Raw genomic sequence first — 19878 nt, 5'->3', positions numbered from 1 at the left:
GTGCTATTCACCACTGTTGATGCCTGGCACATGTGGGCATGCAAATATTGGTTGAATGAGTAAATAAAGCAGGAAACAAGTGGGTTCTGAAGGGAAAAACCAGGGGGCTCACAAATGAACTTATTTAATCCTAAAATCAACCTGCCCTGAAGGTATTATATGCCCACACAGCTGGAAAGTGACAAAGTAGACCCAGGATTGTCGAACTCTGAAGAAACAAGAAAACTTTGCAGGTACGGGGAAGAGAAGCAAGAGGGCAAGCTCGTGACCCTTACAGGGACAGCAAGGTCAGGCTGCCACTGGGGCCCAGGGGACTGAACACCTTTTCCTCAAATGCTCGCTAAACTGAGAAGAGTCAACATGTTCCACATGCTGAGCCCAGGTAGGTCTGTGCTTCCTCCATGCCCCTGGTATGATCACGGCACCTGCATCTGCCCAGGAAATACCGGCCCAAAGCAAGGTACCACAGTTGAGAGTGCACAAAACCAAGTTCTTATTTTGAGACTCTGATACCATAAAAGGCACAAATATAAACCATTCCTGAAGAGGACACATGACATCCCTCTCCATTTCTGGGTAGTTTGAGGCGAGAAGGTTGAAAACTGTGTGGCGGTCCTTTCTCAGAACAGTGTCATTCATTCATTCTTTCATTCATTCATTTGTTCAGCCAACATGTGCTCACCAGCCTCAGGAAGCCTGAGATGAAATGTGACAAAACCTCTGCCCTCTCGCCAGTGCACTGGTGCCTGCGGTTTTGGCGGGCACTAAAAGACAAGCAAATATTAAGGATACTTGCTTCCAAAACAAATAAGGACACGTGGATCTGTGCTCTGAAATGGTATTTTGGATGCAATTTTGATTCCATTGGGTATGAGAACCAGTTGAGTCAACCGGGTCATAGACTAACTCCAGGCACCAGGTTCCTACTCCTTGGATCTCTCCGACCCCCTCTTCCTCTAGGCCCCAAGCCCCTCACACACCCAACCCCATTTCCCAACATTCTTCAACCACATTGCCACCTCTCTCCACAATATTCTACCTCCTGGCTCCCCTGACTCTATTTCCCCCATATTCCCAAACCCGACCTCCCTAGATGCACAGCTTCGACATCCTACCCTCTGGACCCTGGGACACATCTCAACCTGACTTCCACCACCGCCCCCCACACACCCCAAGCCTGGGCTTCCACCTGGAGCCCCTTGAACGCCATCTGTTTACACAGCATATTTCCCAGGGGTCTCTGCTCACCACCCCCATTCGCAGGAGCCCCGTAAATACATCGTGACTCCAAGTACACCATACACACACCCTGGATCCCCATACATCCACACCCGAGTCCTGAGGACGCACCCTCCCCCCATCGCCTCCAACTTCTCAGAGCCCCTAGGCCGGCCCCTGACCCCCTGGGACCCCAGTACAGCAGCCGACTCCGAGACACCCACCCCCTGACTCCGCAGAAGCCCTCCCTGCGCGCCGGAACTCTGGGACGCCCGGCACAAGCCCTCGGCCGAAGGACGCCCCCACCGCGCCGCTCCGCGGACCCCGGGTTCCCGAGGCCCTGGCCGCGCCGCGCACATCTCCGGGCGCAGCGCCCTCGTGACCCGGCCGCGCCCCTGCCCGCGCCCCGCCGCGCCTCGGGGGCCCGGCCTGGCGATCGGCGGAGGCCGCGGCGCCTCCAGCAGCCCAGGCCGGAGCGCCCGGCGCGTACCGTTGGCGATGAGCTTGGCCGACAGCTGCTTGACGAGCTCGGGGATCCGCTCCCACTGGCACTCGGAGCGGCAGCGCTCGATCTCCGTCTCCAGCCGCGAGCCCGCCTTCTTGGTCGCCATCGCGGCCTGGCCGGGCCCGGCCCGCCCCCCCGCAGGCCCCGCAGGCCCCGCCGCCGCCGCCGCCGCCGCCCGGGCGCCCCCGTCGCCGCCTCCCGCTGCCGCCGCGGGCTCGGGCTCCGGCTCCCGGCTCCGCGGCGTAACGGGAGCGCCGGCTGGGGAAGGGGCGGGGAGGCGGGCGGCGGCGGCTGGCGCGGCGGGGCCCCGGGCGCCGCGAGGAGCGGCCCCTACCGGCCAGGGCCGGAGCCGCAGCGCGGGCCCGGGTCGGGGCCGGGGCCGGGGCGAGACCCGGGCCAGGGGGAGGGGGAGGCGCGAGGAGGGGCGAGGTGCGGCGGAGGCCGGGTCGGGGAAGGAGGCCCGGGAACGGGACCTGGAGAGGGGCTGGGGCTGGAGTCCAGATTCGAGGGGGAAGGCGTGGAGGAGAGGTGAGGAAGAGCAGGGGCTGTGGTGGTAGGGGTCTGGCCGAATGGGGGCGTGGAGGAGGGAGACCCGGGAGGGAGTGAGGGAGGGAGGCAGAGACTGGGAGCCCCGCAGACCCTCAGGAATAGGGCCTAGAAAGGGCAGTGACCCTGGGGACGGTCACGGGCCAGGCCGGACTAGTGGGCCTGGGGTATGAGGTGGGTGTGACGGGGAGGCCTGCCTGAGCTTGCCCTGCCATCTCAGGTTTCTGGGCGATCCCTCTGGGCCTGGCTTGGCCTGTGCCCCTTAGCAGGCCCCCTCCGCCCCAGGCAGCCTTCGCCCCACCCAGGTCGAGGTGGGTGGAGACTCATCCCTCTCAGGCAGGCACAGCCCCTGCCCAGGGCTCCGTCAATGTCCGTTCAGGCGAGTTGGATTGAGCCAGGCAAGGACTGCCAGCTCAGATGCCAGCTCTCTTGCCCTCTGAGGAGGATGCAGAGTCCCCAGTGGGGTTTCCTTGTCTTGGCCTTGCAGACAGAGCTGAAGGCAGGTGTCCAAACTGTGCCTTCTTTCAGTTATCCGATAACTATGTAGTCATCGCCTACTATGGCTAGGCCCTGTTGCAGGTACTGGGGATACAGCAGGAAACTAACCAAATACCTGCCTTGGTTACATTCCAGGCAGGGGAATAAATAAGCAAAATAAAGTAGTAAATTGGAAGGTAAAAGTGGTTAGTTGAAGAAACAGAACAGGGTCCAATGAGGAGAATAAAGAATTGACAGGGTGGTAAGAGATGGCCTCATTGAAGTGACATGGGACAAAGACTTGAAGAAGGTGAGAGAGAACATCTCTGGGCAGAGGGTACCGCAAGTACAAAGGCCCTGGAGCATAGTTAATGAGTTGGGGGAACAGGAAAGAGACCCAAGTGGCTGGGGTAGAGTAAGGGAGGGGGTCGAAGCAGGAGAGCTCAGAGGTGGGAGTTAGAGCTGAGTTCATGTTGGGCCTGTGAACCATTATTGGAGACTTGGGCTTTTCCTCTGGTGAAATGGGGCATCCGTGCAGGACTTTTAATGAACGTCATGACGTGACCTACATTTTAGGAATACCACTGTGGCTGCAGGGCTGAGAATACTGCCAGTAGTTCAGGAGGGAGATGGTGGTGGATGGACCGGGGTGATAGCTGTGGCGGTGGTGAGAGGGTTGGATGCTGGATACCGCGTTTGAGGATGGAGCTGACAGTCTGGAATGTCAGGTATGAGGAAGCACCAAGCCATGGTCAACATCATCCCTTCTAGGGGTGCCTTACTCTAGCTTTCCAGGAGTCCTTACCTGCAGGTTCATCTCTCATCCCCTCAGCAGCCCTGGGGCTGTTCTTGGGAAGAAAAGACATGGACCCCAGTCAACTAAGGGTGAAGCTGAAACTCAGATATTCAGAGATGTGAGGAAGGAAGATCAGGAGATGCCTTCTGATGTGACCGGCATAACCTCAGGCACCTCCAAGGACCTGTGAGGTGATGAGGGTTGGCCTGATGAGCCTCAGATGCTATGGACAGCTCAAGGAAAGGGGAAATAGAATGTCAAAGTTTCAACAGAGGTCCCTTTGGGGGCTTGGATTCTTTAGTTTCACCAAGAGGAAATAGGAAGAGAAGTAGAAGGAATCTCCACAGGAGGTATTTCCACCACCATCCTCCACCCCGGACGCTCATATTCTCCTCTTAGCATGGAGGTCTGTTTCTCCAGATGCTTGCACAGGATGTTCTCTCCCCTCTAGTCCAGGAGGGAAATTCCTGTGCATTCTTTGAGACCCAAGCCAAGGGTCACCAAGAAGCCTTGCTCAACATCTGACAGATCCTGTGTGATCCCACAATAGTTGCTCTTTCCCTCTGTGATAGAGCTTCTTATAACAAACTCTGTCATATAATGACTGATGTTTATACTGTCTCAGTTGCCACACTGTAAGGTAAATTATTGGTGTCCATCTCTCTGCTCCCCCGCCAGCTGATAAGTTCCAGAGACAAGGCCTGTGTCTTCATGAGGGCAGAGTAGACCCTGACCCTTGACTCAGCATGTGCTGCCTGGGCAGTGGCATTTAATAGTTCCTGCCTTCCCCGCCAACAGTTCCTTAGCTGTAATACCTACCCTGTAGAGTTGATTGTGAATTAAATGAGGAAATACAGGTACAGCACTTAGAAGGGTGTTGATAGACCATAAGAGTGCAATAAATGTGCCCTGACATTCCGTGTCTCTGTACCCCTTGCACCCAGTGTAGGGTCTGGCACAGTGTAGGAGCTTGAATGAAAGAGTGAATGAATGAATGAATGAATGGACGAGGCTGGAGATCTCCAAGGTCGAGAATCAGCCTGCAAATGTTTTCCTTCAGGATTTAACACAACAATAATAAGTGACTACATTTGAGGCTTCCACCTTCACAGCAGGCCGTCCTGGAAGTGACGGACACCCACCAGCGTACCCTTCTGACCATCTGCCTGAGCGCTGAGTTTGCTGGGATATGGGGGTTGGGAGCAGAAGCTGATAAACATTGTCAGCCTGACAGTTGGGCTCCTTGGTCTCTGGGCTCATTCCCACATCTGCAATGATTTTTGATCCTCACCCATTGCCCGGGCTGCTCTGGCAGCTGCCACAGCAACCCCGGAGATATACAGATGATCACAGGGGGAGAACGTTCCCAAATGGTTTTCCAGGTGAGTTTACCTGCAGGCGGCACTCAGGGAACCTCAGTAGTAGGATGTCGTTCGTGCTAATAATAGTAATTAAACCGACATCTTTTTTCCAGGCATTGCTGTTCCAGGTTTGACAAGGATGTGAAAAATCACAGGCTGTAGGCCGAATCCAGCCTTGAGGCCTGGCAATGGCTGGCAGGAAAGGAGCTAAGTGGAAGATGGCTCAGGAAGTCTGACTCCAGGATAATTCCTGCAGGAGAGCTGGCTTGCCAGGAGCCATGGAGATGGGCTAAAGGTTCAGAGCAAAGGTCAATGCAAATGGGGATGCCTCGGTGGTCTGGAAACGTCCCAGTCCTCTTACCCCAAAAGCCTGGGCCCCCTGGGCAACTAGAGTAAGGCAAACTATACTTCAATTAAAACAAACAAACAAACACCCACAACTAGAATAGGGCAAGAGGTAAGCAGAGGGGAGAGGGCTTGAGAAAGAAGGCAGGCTGGGGAGGGGCGGGGGAGCCCCGGGGAAAGAAAGAGCCTCGAGTGAGCAGGGGCCTGGCCTTTGCCCTTGTGCCTCCCTCGGCCTGGAAGACCCTTCCCACATATCCATGTGGTCCCCTCCCTTCATTTAGGTCCCTGACCCAAGGGCACCTCCTTAAAGAGACCTTCCCGACCACCCTTTCCAAACCCACTCCCTGCCCTTCCCTCCACTCTCTGTCCCCTTACTCAGCTATAGGCTTCTGCTTGTCACCACCTGATTCATATTTATTAATTTAGTGTTTGTCTGTCTCCCTCACTAGAATGTCAGCTCCATGAGGGCAGGGATTTTTGTGTGGTCTTGTTCACTGCTGCATCCCCAGCGCTGAGAATGGTGCCTGGCACGTAGTAGGTGCACAGTAAATATTTGTTGAACGGCTGAATGAGTAGAAGGAAGGTGGTGGGGCTGGAGCTGTACTCCAGGCAGACAGGCCCGCAGTCAAGTGCAAATCAGCTTGCTGAAGCATATGGGTCAGGTTTGAGGGGGAGATGGAAAGAGGAGATGACAAGGGGCCTCAATGTGCTAACAGAATAATTGCTGCTAACCTTTGACCTCACCATGCCAGGCAGCAGCCCTGTCATCTGGCTGCCTGAGCGGGGAGACTCCCCAGAGCCCAGGGGGTGTGAGCCACGTGTGCTCGGTGAGCCCTGTGGGCGGGCACTACAGCAGTGCTTGTGACGAACTGGGAAACCAGCTACAGTGCTCATGCTTGAGTCATGATAGCTGCAGTGCCTTTGGATGTCTTTAATTATGAAGTTTTTGACACCTACAAAAACATATAATCAAGAGGCGCCTATATAATAAAGATGAACACCAGGGACCCAACTGACCATCTCAGAGTTAACCACAAGTTTGATTTTTGTGTTGATTACATCCTTATTTTGTTTTTTAAGTAGTTTTATCACCAAACATTTCCTGCCAGCCCTAGTAATATGAGTGTAATATGTAACCTTACGATGCTGTTTCGTTTCATGCTTCCTAAAATGGCGTCCTGTTCTGTAATTTGCTTTGTTGCTCATTACGCTCCACGATTTGTCCTTGTTATGCGTAGCTGTGGTTCCTTCCTTTTCTATAGTGTGTAGTACTCCATGGCATGGAGTATATTATCCATCCTCCAGGTTTATCACACTTCAGTGCCCAGGTTTGCTTTTACGAATGAGGCTGCTGTTTAGAAAGCTGCATCGCTGCCACTGTTTTGAGCAGGGTTTCGAGCAGGGTTTCTGAGGATGACTCAAGATGGCTCTGTGCCCCTCCCCTCCTTAAAATACCCTGAGGTCCCCTGACTTTCTTCCCAAGGGCCACCTGCTGCTGCCGGGAGCCGTGGTTCCCACTGTAGGAACAAACCAGTGGGATCCTTGCTGAGCAACCCCACTGCAGGCACCGACCTGGTGTTTCCAATTAACCATCTGTTGCGATTTGAGAGGGACAGCCAGATGTAGGAGGCTGGCTGGCTGCTCAAGGAGGGAACCAGCACGGCATGACCTGAGTGCGGAAACCACGTTCCTGCGTGGCCTTCAGCTCTGCAAGTCCGGAAACACGTGGGCGCTCCAGGGTGCTCCACCTGCCCCCACTAGTGAAGTCCACCAGAGGCCCTCGCTTATGCTCCACGCCAAGTTCCATTTATGATGGAAGCCATCCCCCAGTGCCCCATACCCAGAGACCTAGTTCCCAGTGTCAGGACGCTTGCAAAGCTGAAATGCTTGCTTGGAGGTTGCTTGGTGAGTGTGGACTTGGAACCAGAGAGAGGAAAGTCTCAAGAAGGTCATTACCCAAGCCCTGGAAAAGCTCTGTGAGCCTTCTTGGTCCCATTCCTGAACCACCTCTCTGGGGCTGAGAATATCCATGTGTCTCAGATCTGCGTCCCCCTGCCCAGGATGAAGCTGGAATAGCTCTGAGACTTTTCACTTTTCATCTCCATTCATGATAACCTTGCCTAGGCTTTGGACACCATAACAAAAATCAAGTTAGTTTTCGGTTTAGTCTGTATGATAGAAATCATTTATCTTTGTGAGTGTTTTTTTTCACACTTAGAGTTCTGGGGATACTTTCCTGTTACCCTATATATCACCTGTCCTACCTTCTTCCAGAAAGGCAAAGAGTGGGCTTATATGTCTAAATGAACAGCAAAGTAAAGATCAGAAACTACACAGATATAGGGGAGAACATTATACCTGTCACCAGGGAGGAAACTGTTTCTAAGAGTGTGAATAGGATGCTTTCTGAGCTTCCTAGCAGACCAGGCACCGAAGAAAACACATGGAGGGTTCTGATTTGAATAATGCAATTGATTCACACTTCTGGAGTTTTAAAGGGCAATCGGGAATTAGGTAAGCACAAGGGATCTGTTTGTTTTTATGGAGTTGTATTGGGTTGGCCAAAAGGTTCGTTCGGTTTTTTCCATAAGATGGCTCTAGTAGCACTTAGCTGTCTTTAACTTCATTTGAAACAATTTTGTTAGATTGTATGTGACAGCTGTCATATCAGCGTGCATTTAAAAAGAGACTTATCAAAATTGGTGAATTTTTGTATAGCCATTTTAATGTTGAAGATGGATGAAAAAAGCAACATTTTCGGTATATTATGCTTTATTATTTCAAGAAAGGTAAAAATGCAACTGAAACACAAAAAATGATTTGTGCAGTGTATGGAAAAGGTTCAGTGACTGATCAAACATGTCAAAAGTGGTTCGTGAAGTTTCGTGCTGGAGATTTCTCGCTGGACGATGCTCCATGGTCAGGTAGACCAGTTGAAGTTGATAGCGATCCAATCCAGACATTAATTGAGAACAATCAACGTTATACCACGAGGAAGATAGCCGACATACTCAAAAAAATACCCAAATCAAGTGTTGAAAATCATTTGCACCAGCTTGGTTATGTGAATTGCTTTGATGTTTGGGTTCCATATAAGTTAAGCGAAAAAACCTTCTTGACCGTACTTCTGCATGCAATTCTCTACTTAAATGTAATGAAAACGTTCTGTTTATAAAACAAATTGTGACAGGTGATGAAAAGTGGATACTGTACAATAATGTAGAACAGAAGAGATCCTGGGGCAAGCAAAATGAACCACCAACAACCACATCAAAGGCTGGTCTTCATCCAAAGAAGGTGATGTTGAGTATATGGTGGGATTGGAAGGGAGTCCTCTATTATGAGCTCCTTTCGGAAAACCAAACGATTAATTCCAGCAAGTACTGCTCCCAATTAGCCCAAATGAAAGCAGTACTCGACAAAAAGCGTCCAGAATTAGTCAACAGAAAACTCATAATCTTCCATCAGGATAACGCAAGACCGCATGTTTCTTTGATGACCAGGCAGAAACTGTTACAGCTTGCCTGGGAAGTTCTGATTCATCCACAGTATTCACCAGACATTGCATGTTCAGATTTCCATTTATTTCAGTCTTTACAAAATTCTCTTAATGGAAAAAATTTCAATTCCTTGGAAGACTGTAAAAGGCATCTGGAACAGTTCTTTGCTCAAAACGATAAAAAGTTTTGGGAAGATGGAATTATGAAGTTGCCTGAAAAATGGCAGAAGGTAGTGGAACAAAAGGGTGAATATGTTGTTCAATAAAGTTCTTGGTGAAAATGAAAAATGTGTCTTTTATTTTTACTTAAAAACTGAAGGCACTTTTTGGCCAACCCAATATTCGCAAACAGTTGTGAAGTTTTCATTTCAAACACTTTACTAATAAAAACAGTGAGAAGTCTCATTTTGTGTGAAGGAGCCTCATAAACACAAAATCTGCATCTGTTAGGAACTGCGAGTGATCTTCCCCTGCACAAGGCAACTAGCGTGCAAGGTTTCCACAGTTCAATTCAACAAACATTTATTGAGCATCTACTATGTGTCAGACCATGTTAGGCCTTGAGAATACAAAATTGTATAAAGTATGATGCCATCCCTCAGGAACTCATGGTCTAGCTGGAAAGGGGACAAAGAAGTGAACAGTAGCACTGCAGTTGGACTCAGATGAGCATTGGGGGCTGCAGGAGCCCTTGGTCCACGTTTGTTGGTGGGGATTCCAGGAAGTCTTGGAGGAGGTAAACTCTTGAGCCAAGCCTTGCAAAAGGATTTCAGGTCTAGTCTGCTTGCCAAGTCTCCCCATCTAACAGAGTGGTCCTGAGTTTTCAAAAATCCTTGACTCAAAAGAGGGTCATGGCATTCAGACACTTCAAGCACCAGACCACCCCCTATGTCAGAGGAGAAAAAATCCACAGCCTGGTCTCCTTTCCTGTAGCAAAGAACCTTTTGGTCAGAAAGGTTGGGAATGAAGGCTCACCCGAACTGCTGGCCAGCCAGAGAAGCATACAAACACTTCGGATTGCTTCCTTACTCCCAAATTAGATGCTTGCAGTACTGAAACCATGCTCACTGCACAAAACTTTCCCTAGGGACTCGTGGGCTTTCCAGTCTTTCCAGCATTTGGGGCTCATCGCTGGATAAGAAGAGCAGGAGGCCTGGGTCAAGTCCGGCCTCTACCCACCAACAACTGGTTTGTGATCAAGTACCCATCAATTTCTTCTTTTGTAAAATGAGAGCACTGCTCTGGGAGATTGTAGTCCACGATTCTATCCTGTCAAAGTGGGAGTTAAGCAGTTGCTAGAACGTGAGGAAACCTGGAGTATCCCGTATTAGTATGTGGGTTCTCCTACAGGCAGAGGTTCCTGGACTGCAATGCTGCTCTGAGCTCTCGGGGTGGGGGGGGGTGTGTGTGTGTGTGCAACACTGAAGTTGCTGTTGGAGCCCTGGATCTGATTTTCATCTCTGTTCACCAACCAGCTGTGTGACCTTGTGGGCGCCACCTAATTACTTCCCAGGGAAAATGTGGGACAGATGATCACTAGCATTCCACAGTAAATTCAGGCTTGAGAAACTCATCCACTGAGATGCAGGACAAAACTCGTTCAAATACACGATTAAAGTAAGTGGGAAATGAGTGCGATCTGCCAGGTACCTAGGAAAGGCTGAAGACACCAGCTAAACCTCAGCGATGCAGCAAAGGTCAGCGCAGAAAACCAGTACTTTGGCTGGCTGAGAGGCACACTCAAGTCTTTGTCAGAAAGCAGAATTTTCCTTCTGAGGTATCTGTTGCTTGAAGAGAAGCCCTCAAGACTCGAAGACGATGTTAAGAACTCAACCCGCCTTCCATCTAGGGGCGGGGCCCTCGCAATTTTCCCGAGCTCTAATGGAAGGGGAGGGTCCGGCGCGGCGGCAGCAGCCAATGAGAGAGTAACCCGATGAAGTCATGGAGTTCCTCAGCGCTTCATTGGCGGATCCCCGAGGCGCCGGTGCAGACTGCAAGGCGGGTTGGCCAGTGGCAGCTGGGCGCCCGAGATGCAGGAATGGCAGGGCGAGTCTGCAAACTTCTGCCCAGCTTTTATTTACCCTAAGGGGAGAATCACGCGATGAGAGCGTCTCTTCTTGAAGGGAGAAATGAAAATACCCGGAAAAAAGACCTGTTACCCACCCCAAAGGCTGAATTTACTCATCCTGAGGTAACACGCATTTCTTTGGTGAAAGTGGAAAGTTTGTTTTGTTTTAATCCAAACACACTGATTAATTAACCACTTTAACCGTTTAGTGATACTGAACAAACATCCCTTGGCTCGTCACCTTTCATTTCCCCATGGTGACACTCAAGGTTGGGAACAAAGACATTTCTGACGTTTTGAAACATTTAAAAACCGTGATTCTCAAACCGTGGTGTACAGAGGGATCCAGAATGTAGGTTGCACACACCGAGCCCCACCCCCTGTTTCCAGTCCTTCTGACTCTGGAACCTGCAGATTGAAGAAACTGGGAGGGCCAGGAATGTGGACCCCACTTTGGGAACCAAGCATTTGAGCGTCATCAGAGCTTGTTACAAACGCAAATTCTCAGACTGTGCCCCTCCAGACCTACTGAATCAGAAACTCTGAGGTCTAGCCCTCTGTGTTTTAACAAGTCCTCCAGGTGGTTCTGATGCACCTTCAAGTTTGAGAATGGCTTTAAATCAACTCCTCATGACCCTTGAGACTGCTTCAGAACAATCTGAAGAGTTACCCTGCAGTCTATTCACTCCTGCACTCCCAGACTCTTAGGCCTATCTGGGGGCCTGTAGTCCAGTCCCTCTGGGGTAGGTAATTTTGGATGCCTGCCCTGTTCTCACCATGGAACTCCAGGCTCCTCACCAGGGCTCCTAGCAGCTGCCATGGTTTTGCCTACAAGTAATTGGACCAGAGATGCACCTGTGACCGTGCTTTCCTAGAATTGATTGAGATGGATTCTGTGAGTGACTAGACCCTAAGGGTGAGCCTGGTACCCAAGGGCAGCCTTGTTCTGCCATATGGCCTGGGGAGCAGAGGCAACTGGTCTGCAGAAGGAAGAAGAGGAGTGAAGCAGACACATAGGTCCAGAGATGGGGGGGTGGAAAGAGAATCCGTTCCTAGAAGCCCTCCAGGCCCTGCACTACCAGCCTCTGCCTACTTCTCAGACTTAGGCCGCTGGCTCTGGCTCACGGGACTCCATTAAGCTGAAGAAAAGATCACTCTCCCAACCTACCTGAGGCCCTGCTGCCCTCCAGCCCTCAGGTAGCAGGTGATTCCTCAGCCTGTATTCTCTGATAACAAACACCCCACCTGACTGACCCATGTGGATTCCTGAGATTTGCCACCCAGGGACTCTTGAGGGATTCAGCTTTGTTTTACAGACAAGGAAACTGAGACCCAAGTGACCTGCCCACGGTTATGTGAGCACTAAGCTTGCAGGCCACTGCTGCATCCCCAGGGGACTCACCCTCATGACCTTGGGTCACAGCCCAGGGCTCTCACAGGAAAGCAGTCAGGTCAACCTCAGGCCTTTTCGCCTCCTCTTGCAAGCTTTTAATAAATCAGTTTCATTTTCAAAATACTGCCCAGAATAGTCTATGGTCGGCAGAAAGATGCTGACAGCACTGTCTATTCTAGGAAGTTATTTTATTTTCTGATGAACTGTAGTGGCAATGGACGGTTTGAATGTCTGTTGCTGAAGGAGCATGACAGATGTTACACTGGTCCTCACCCCACCCAGATTTCTTTTTTAAGATGTAAAATGATATGATCTAGTAATTCCACTTCTGGGTATTTATCTGAAGAAAATGAAAACACTAATTCAAAAAGATAGGTACACCCCTTGTTCATTGCAGCATTATTTACAATAATAACCAATACATGGAAACAGCCTGTGTCCACACACAGATGAATAAAGAAAATAAGAAAATGCAAGATATATGTGTGTGTTATATATTATATATATATAAATATTACTCAGCCATAAAAAAGAATGAAATCCTGCCATTTGCAACAACATGACTGCACCTTGAGGGCATTGTGCTAAGTGAGATAAGTCAGACAGAGAAAGACAAATACCGTATGATCTCATATGTGGAATCTAAAACAAAACAAAACAAACTCATAGATACAGAGAACAGATCGGTGGTTGCCAGAGGCCAGGGGTGGGGTTGGGAGAAATGGGAAAGGGGGTCAAAAGGTATAAATTCCCAGTTATAAAATAAATCAGCTATGGGATGTAATGTATGGCATGGTGACTGTAGTTAATATTGTTTGTATATTTGAAAGTAGCTAAGAGAGTAAATCTTTTTTTAAACATCTTTATTGGAGTATAATTGCTTTACAATGGTGTGTTAGTTTCTGCTGTATAACAAAGTGAATCAGCTATATGTATACATATGTCCCCATATCTCCTCCCTCTTGCCTCTCCCTCCCACCCTCCCCATCCCACCCCCCCACCCCCTCCAGGTGGTCACAAAGCACCCAGCTGATCTCCCTGTGCTATGCGGCTGCTTTCCACTAGCTATCTATTTTACATTTGGTAGTGTGTATATGTCCATGCCACTCTGTCACTTCGTCCCAGCTTCCCCTTCCCCCTCCCCGTGTCCTCAAGTCCATTCTCTATGTCTGCGTCTTTATTCCTGTCCTGTACCTAGGTTCTTCAGAACCATTTTTTTTTTGATTCCATATATATGTGTTAGCATACAGTATTTGTTTTTCTCTTTCTGACTTACTTCACTAAGAGAGTAAATCTTAAAAGTTCTCATCATACAAAAAAAAGTTCTCATCAGTACTTTGCCTGAGTGACTTTTACCAAACTCAGAGATCGTGCTGGTCAGGGAAGGCAGGGGGAAAAAAGAATAGAATTACTAGCTGCCCTTACTCCTGAGAGGCAGAACAACCATTTTTCATGTCTTATGGCCACCTGGGATCTTTATGGCCTGTCCTGTATTGGGGGAATTCCCCGCCTGATGAGGCAGAACCCTCCTCCCACTGGAGAGGCTGAAGATACCAGGCGCTCACTGGGCCAGACTCCCTGGTGGCTACAATGAAGGTGGGTAACAGCTCTGCCAGGCAGACACCACTCAGAGTCCAGGGGCGGCTGCTTCCGGATTCAGTTGAGGTTGCTCTGGCAGCTGCGGGTGGAGTTGGTCCAGGTGCACCTGGGTGCCCACACCCAGCAGCGGCTCCCAGAGATTGTGAACCACCTGAGATTAATTCCATTTCTGCCTAAATCAGCCAGAGTTGGTTTCTGTAGCTTTTAACGGTGAACAGGACTGAGGGATGAGGCTTCCCAAAGGAGGGCCGGACACTGGCGGGGCTAGACAGGGGGCAGGTGCCCAGGTAGAAGAAAATGGCATTCGAGCAGGGAGAGGTGCTGCGGCACACTGTCCTTCAGACCGAGTCACACATTGTGCGGAGGGAAGCGAGTCACATTGCAGGTCACAGCATCCTCCAGCTCCTCACGGGGGTGACAAAGGGTCACAGGAATCATGAACGGGCTGGAGGGTTTTCCTGCAAGTCTGGCTTCTTTCCCTTTGATGCTTTCTGAGCTTTTCATTCAAGAATGCTGGGCTTTTCCTTTGTGGAAGAGGAGGTTGGGTTAGGAGGGAAAGGTTAAACTTCCTGAGCCTCTGCACAGGCAGCTTCTTGGGTTTGACTGGGGAGCCTCAGGGTGCACCCCCGCTTCCAACGCCAAAAGTTAAATCCTTCACCTAACGTGTTACTTAACTAGGGGTGGATTTCCTTCCTTCCTCCCTCCCTCCATCCCTCCCTCCCTCCCTCCGTCCCTCCCTCCCTCTCTCTCTCCCCTTCTTTCTTCCTTCCTTCCTTCCTTTCCCCCTTCCTTCCCCTTCCTTCCTTCCCTCCTTCCTTCCCTCCTTCCTTTCTTTCTGTATAGCTGATTTACAATATTGTTTTAGTTTCAGGTGTACAGAATAGTGATTCCGGTGTTGGCTTTTTTGCAGATTATATTCCATTATGAGTTATTACAAGATATTAGATATAATTCCCTGTGCTACAGAGTAAATCCTTGTTGCTTATCTATTTTATGTATAGCAGTTTGTATCTGTTAACCCCATACTCCTAATTTGTCTCTCCCCCCTGCTCCCCTTTGGTAACCATAAGTTTGTTTTCTGTGTCTGTGAGTCTCTCTCTGTTTTGTATGTAGATTCATTTGTATTATTTTTTAGATTCCACATATAAGTGATACCATATAGTATTTCTCTTTCTTTGGTTGACTTATTTCAGTCAGCATAATATTCTATGGGTCCATCCATGTTGCTGCAAATGGCAAGATTTCATTCTTTTTTATGGCTGAATAATATTGCATTGTATATACTTACCTCATCTCTTTTTTTTTTTGATTGTGCTATCTTATTCTTTTTTAAATTTATTTTTTATTGAAGTATAGTTGAATTACAATGTTGTGTTAATTACTGCTATACAGCAAAGTGACTCAGTTATACATATACATACATTCTTTTTCATGGATATTGAATATAGTTCCCAGTGCTATACAGTAGGGCCTTGTTGTTTATCCCTTCTACATATACCAGTTTGCATCTGCGAATCCCAAACTCCCAATACAACCCTCTCCCACCCCTCTCCCCCTTGGCAACCATCAGTCTATTATCTATGTCCCTGATTCTGTTTCTGTTTCACAGATAGGTTCATTTGTGTCATATTTTAGATTCCACATATAAGTGATATCATATGGTATTTGTCTTTCTCTTTCAGACTTACTTCACTTAGTATGATAATCTCTAGTTGCATCCATGTTGCTGAAAATGGCATTATCTTGTTCTTCTTTATGGCTGAGTAGTATTCCATTGTATATATATACCACATATTCTTTATCCACTCATCTGTTGATGGACACAGGTTACTTCCATGTCTTGGCTATTGTAAATAGTGTTGCTATGAATACTGGGGTGCATGTATCTTTCTGAATTAGAGTTTTTAGTTTTTTCAGATATATACCCAGGAGTGGGATTGCTGGATCATATGGTAGCTCTCTTTTTAGTTTTTTAAGGAACTTCCATACTATTTTCCAACTGGCGGCACATTACATTCCCACCAACAGTGTAGGAGGGTTCCCTTTTCTCCATACCCCTTCCAGCATTTATTATTTGTAGACTTTTTGATGATAGCCTTTCTGACCAGTGAGGTGATACCTCATTTTGGTTTTGATTTGCATTTCTCTAATACTTAGTGATGTTGAGCATATTTTCATGTGCTTACTGGCCATTTGTATGGCTTCTTTGGAGAAATGTCTATTTAGGTTTCTGCCCATTTTTTGATTGGGTTGTTTGGTTTTTTTCAATATTGAGCTGTATGAGCTGTTTGTATATTTTGGAAATTAATTCCTTGTCGGTTTCATTGTTTGCAAATATTTTCTCCCATTCTGTAGGTTGTCTTTTTGTTTTGTTGATGGTTTCCTCTGCTGTGCAAAAGCTTGTAAGTTTGATTAGGTCCCATTTGTTTATTTTTGATCTTATTTCTTTTGCTTTGAGAGACTGATCTAAGACAATATTTCTACAATTTATGTCTCAGAATGTTCACCCATGTTCTCTTCTAGGAGTTTTATGGTGTCATGTCTTACATTTAGGTCTTTAAACCATTTTGTGTTCATTTTTGTATATGTTGTGAGGGAATGTTCTAATTTCATTAATTTACATGTAGCTGTCCAGCTTTTTCAACACCACTAGAAGGGATTGTCTTTTCTCCATTGTATATTCTTGCCTTCTTTGTTGTTAATTGACCATAGGTGCATGGATTTATTTCTGGGCTTTCTATCCTGTTCCACTGATTTATATTTCTGTTTTTGTGCCAGTACCATATTGTCTTGATTACTGTAGCTTTGTAGTGTAGTCTGAAGTCAGGGAGTCTGATTCCTCCAGCTCCATTTTTTCCCCTCAACCCTGCTTTGGCTATTTGGGGTCTTTTGTGTCTCCATACAAATTTTAAGACTTTTTTGTTCTAGTTCTGTAAAAAATGCCACTGGTAATTTGATAGGGATTGCATTAAATCTATAGATTGCTCTGGGTAGTATGGCCATTTTAATAATATTAATTCTTCCAATCCAAAAGCACAGGATATCTTTCCATTTCTTTGAATCATCTTCATTTTCCTGTATCAATGTTTTCTAGTTTTCAGCATATAGGTCTTTTACCTCCTTGGTTAAGTTTATTCCTAGGTGTTTATTTTTTTGATGTAATTTTAAATGGTTTTTCCTTTTTTTTTTTTTTTACTTTCTCTTTCTGATATTTCATTATTAGTGTAAAGAAACACAACAGATTTCTGTATATTAATCTTGCACCCTGCTACCTTGCTGAATTCATTTATTAGTTCTAATAGTTTTTGTGTGTAGACTTTAGGGTTTTCTATATAGAGTATCATGTCATCTGCAAACAGTGACAGTTTTACCGCTTCCCTTCCAGTTTGGATACCTTTTATTTCTTTTTCTTGTCTGATTGCTGTGGCTAAGACTTCCAATACTATGTTGAATAGAAGCAGTAAGAGTGGGCATCCTTGTCTTGTTCCTGAATTTAGTGGAAAGGCTTTCAGCTTTTCACTGTTGAATATTATGCTGGCTGTGGGTTTGTTGTAAATGTTGAGATGTGTTCCCTCTGTACTCACTTTGGTGAGAATTTTTATCATGAATGGATGTTGGATTTTGTCAAATGTTTTTTATGCATCTATTGAGATGATTGATCATTGTGGGTTTTCTCTTTCCTTTTGTTAATGGGGTGTATCACACTGATTGATTTGTGTATGTTGAACCATCCTTGGGACCCTGGAATGAATCCACCTTGATCATGGTGTATGATCCTTTTTATGTATCGTTGGATTCAGGTTGCTAATACTTTGTCAAGGATTTTTGCTCCTATATTCATCAAATATATTGGCCTGTAATTTTCTTTTTGTGTAGTGTCTTTGTCTGGTTTTGGTATCAGGTGATGGTGGCCTCATAGAATAAATTTGGAATAGTTTGACAAGGATAGGTATAAGTTCTTTGTAGTATGTTTTGTAGAATTCCCCAGTGAAGCCATCTGGTCCTGGACTTTTGTTTGCAGGGAGTTTTGTAAAATTACAGATTCTACTTCACTTCTAGTGATCAGTCTGTTCAAATTATCTATTTCTTCTTGACTCAGTCTTGGCAGACTGTATGTTTCTGGAAACTTGTCCATTTCTTCTAGGTTGTCCAATTTGTTGGCATATAACAGTTCATAGTATTCTCTTATGATTTTTTGTATTTCTCTGGTATCAGTTGTTATTTCCCCTCTTTCATTTCTTATTTTGTTTATTTGGATCCTCTCTCTTTTCTTCTTGATGAGCCTGGCTAGAGGTTTGTTGATTTTGTTTATATTTAAAAAAAAACAGCTCTTGGTTTTATTGATCTTTTCTATTTTTTTATCTCTATTTTATTTATTTCTTCTCTGACCTTTATTATTTCTTTCCTTTTGCTGACTTTAAGTTTTGTTTGTTCTTCTTTTTCTAATTCTTTTAGGTGATAGGTTAGGTTGTTAATTTGAGATTTTTATTGTTTCTTGAGAAAGGCCTGTATTGCTATGAACTTCCCTCTTTGAACTGCTTTTGCTACGGGGGTGGGTTTTCTTTTTACAAGGAAAGATATAGATTAAAATAACACCCCCCTGCCCCAGCACAGCTGTTAATATTTATGCCTTTGATGGGAGTAACAAATTCCAGTGGAATGGGCCCTTGCAGCTCTGAGTGCATTAGAATGGGCTCCTGAGCCCAAGCCTCTGGGGGATGCCACCCCTGAGCAGCTGAGGGGCTCCTCTAGTGAGACTTCATCCAACATGGGGAGACGCTGATGCATACTGGGGGCCCAGAGATCAGGTCCTTTCTTGGGAGCAGAGTTTGAGCAAGCAATGGGAATGGCTTAAGTACATAGAGGAGGAAGAGGAGGGAAAGGCCTCCAGAAGGCAGGGGCAGAATCTGGCACCCCACAGACAGGCCTCTCTCCCCTGCTCTCAGGGACTGGGCTGTGGGTCTGTCATCTTATCCCTAACCCCAGTTTAAACCATCAACTTCCACACAGCCCTGTGTGCAGGTCCATGTGAACGAGCCCAGGAGGCATCTGCCCACACGGGGGGCTTACGGAGAACAATCTGGAAAGAGTGGAAGCAGGACAAGTTACCCCTGCAGCACTTACCATCCTGAGCACTCAAACCAGCATCTGTCACCTGCTCCCTTCTGCAGATCGTCTGCTCAGTGTGCCCACTTCTCACTGCGTCCCTGCCTGGTGGGATGTGGAGTCCCTGGCACTACAGGCCATGCCTTAGTCCTCCACACATTCCCCCGGACACCCAGCTGCCCACGGCTCCACAGGCACTCATCAGTTCTCCCACCCATGCAATGTGGGTGTCTTTGGAGAGCCCCCAAAGGAAGGAGAAGGGAAACCCCTGATGAACTACACCTCCCTCTTCACCAGGCTCATCTCCTTCCCCAAAAGGAAGGAGCAGTTGGGATTTCTAACTCACTCCTTTGTCAGTTTTTCTTACACTTTGTGTTTTTACTATAACAGGTATCCACAATCCCTCTCCTGTTAGAGGCATTTGGATATGTATTTGCTTCTCTGAACAGGCTATGAGTCCCAGAAAGGCCAGGACTGTGTCTTGGTCACTTCAACATCCCCCCACCCCACCCCATCATCTGGCATATGGCGGGCATGCTGTAGTTTTTGAATAAAGGAACAGTCATTGAATGGAATTGTCATGCTGAGGGCACCTACTATAATGTCTGTGTAGTGTGTTGGAATGTGTGATCTTTTTTAAAAAGTTTAAGATATAAATCACATAGCACAGAGTCTCAGTTTAAAGTATACAATTCAATAGTTAATATATTGATAGAGTTATACAACCACCACAGCAATCAATTTTAGAACATGTCACCCCAAAAACAAACCTTGGACCCATTAGCAGTCACTCCCAGCCCCTCCCCCTGCCAGCCCTGGAAAATACTAATCCATTTTCTGTCTCTATAGATTTTATTCTGGCCATTTCATATAAATGGAAACATACAATATATGGTCTTTTATAACCAGCTTCTTTGACTTAGCATAATGTTGTCAGGGTTCCTCCACAGTGTAGCATGTATCAG

The 19878-nt window shown here is 47.2% G+C and overlaps 1 protein-coding gene across 5 annotated transcripts in view; it reads right to left on the bottom strand.

Annotated features, from left to right (window-relative positions):
* The window catches only part of TTC7B (tetratricopeptide repeat domain 7B), a 241342-nt gene extending 239319 nt beyond the window's left edge, over nucleotides 1-2023 (bottom strand). For 2 of the 5 annotated variants that reach the window (XM_057542438.1, XM_057542439.1), the window contains exon 1: nucleotides 1709-2020. In XM_057542438.1, the coding sequence (XP_057398421.1) occupies nucleotides 1709-1829 (121 nt within the window). In that variant the 5' untranslated portion in view covers nucleotides 1830-2020. Of the gene's footprint in view, nucleotides 1-1708 lie in introns of all 5 variants that reach the window. The other 3 variants (XM_057542440.1, XM_057542441.1, XM_057542442.1) reach the window with 3 other exon arrangements.
* Between the last annotated feature and the right edge of the window lie 17855 nt (nucleotides 2024-19878).

The sequence above is a fragment of the Balaenoptera acutorostrata genome, chromosome 3 (genome assembly GCF_949987535.1).
Source record: "Balaenoptera acutorostrata chromosome 3, mBalAcu1.1, whole genome shotgun sequence".
In the NCBI taxonomy this organism is placed as follows: domain Eukaryota; kingdom Metazoa; phylum Chordata; class Mammalia; order Artiodactyla; family Balaenopteridae; genus Balaenoptera; species Balaenoptera acutorostrata.
This window is presented reverse-complemented; position numbering and strand designations above follow the sequence as displayed.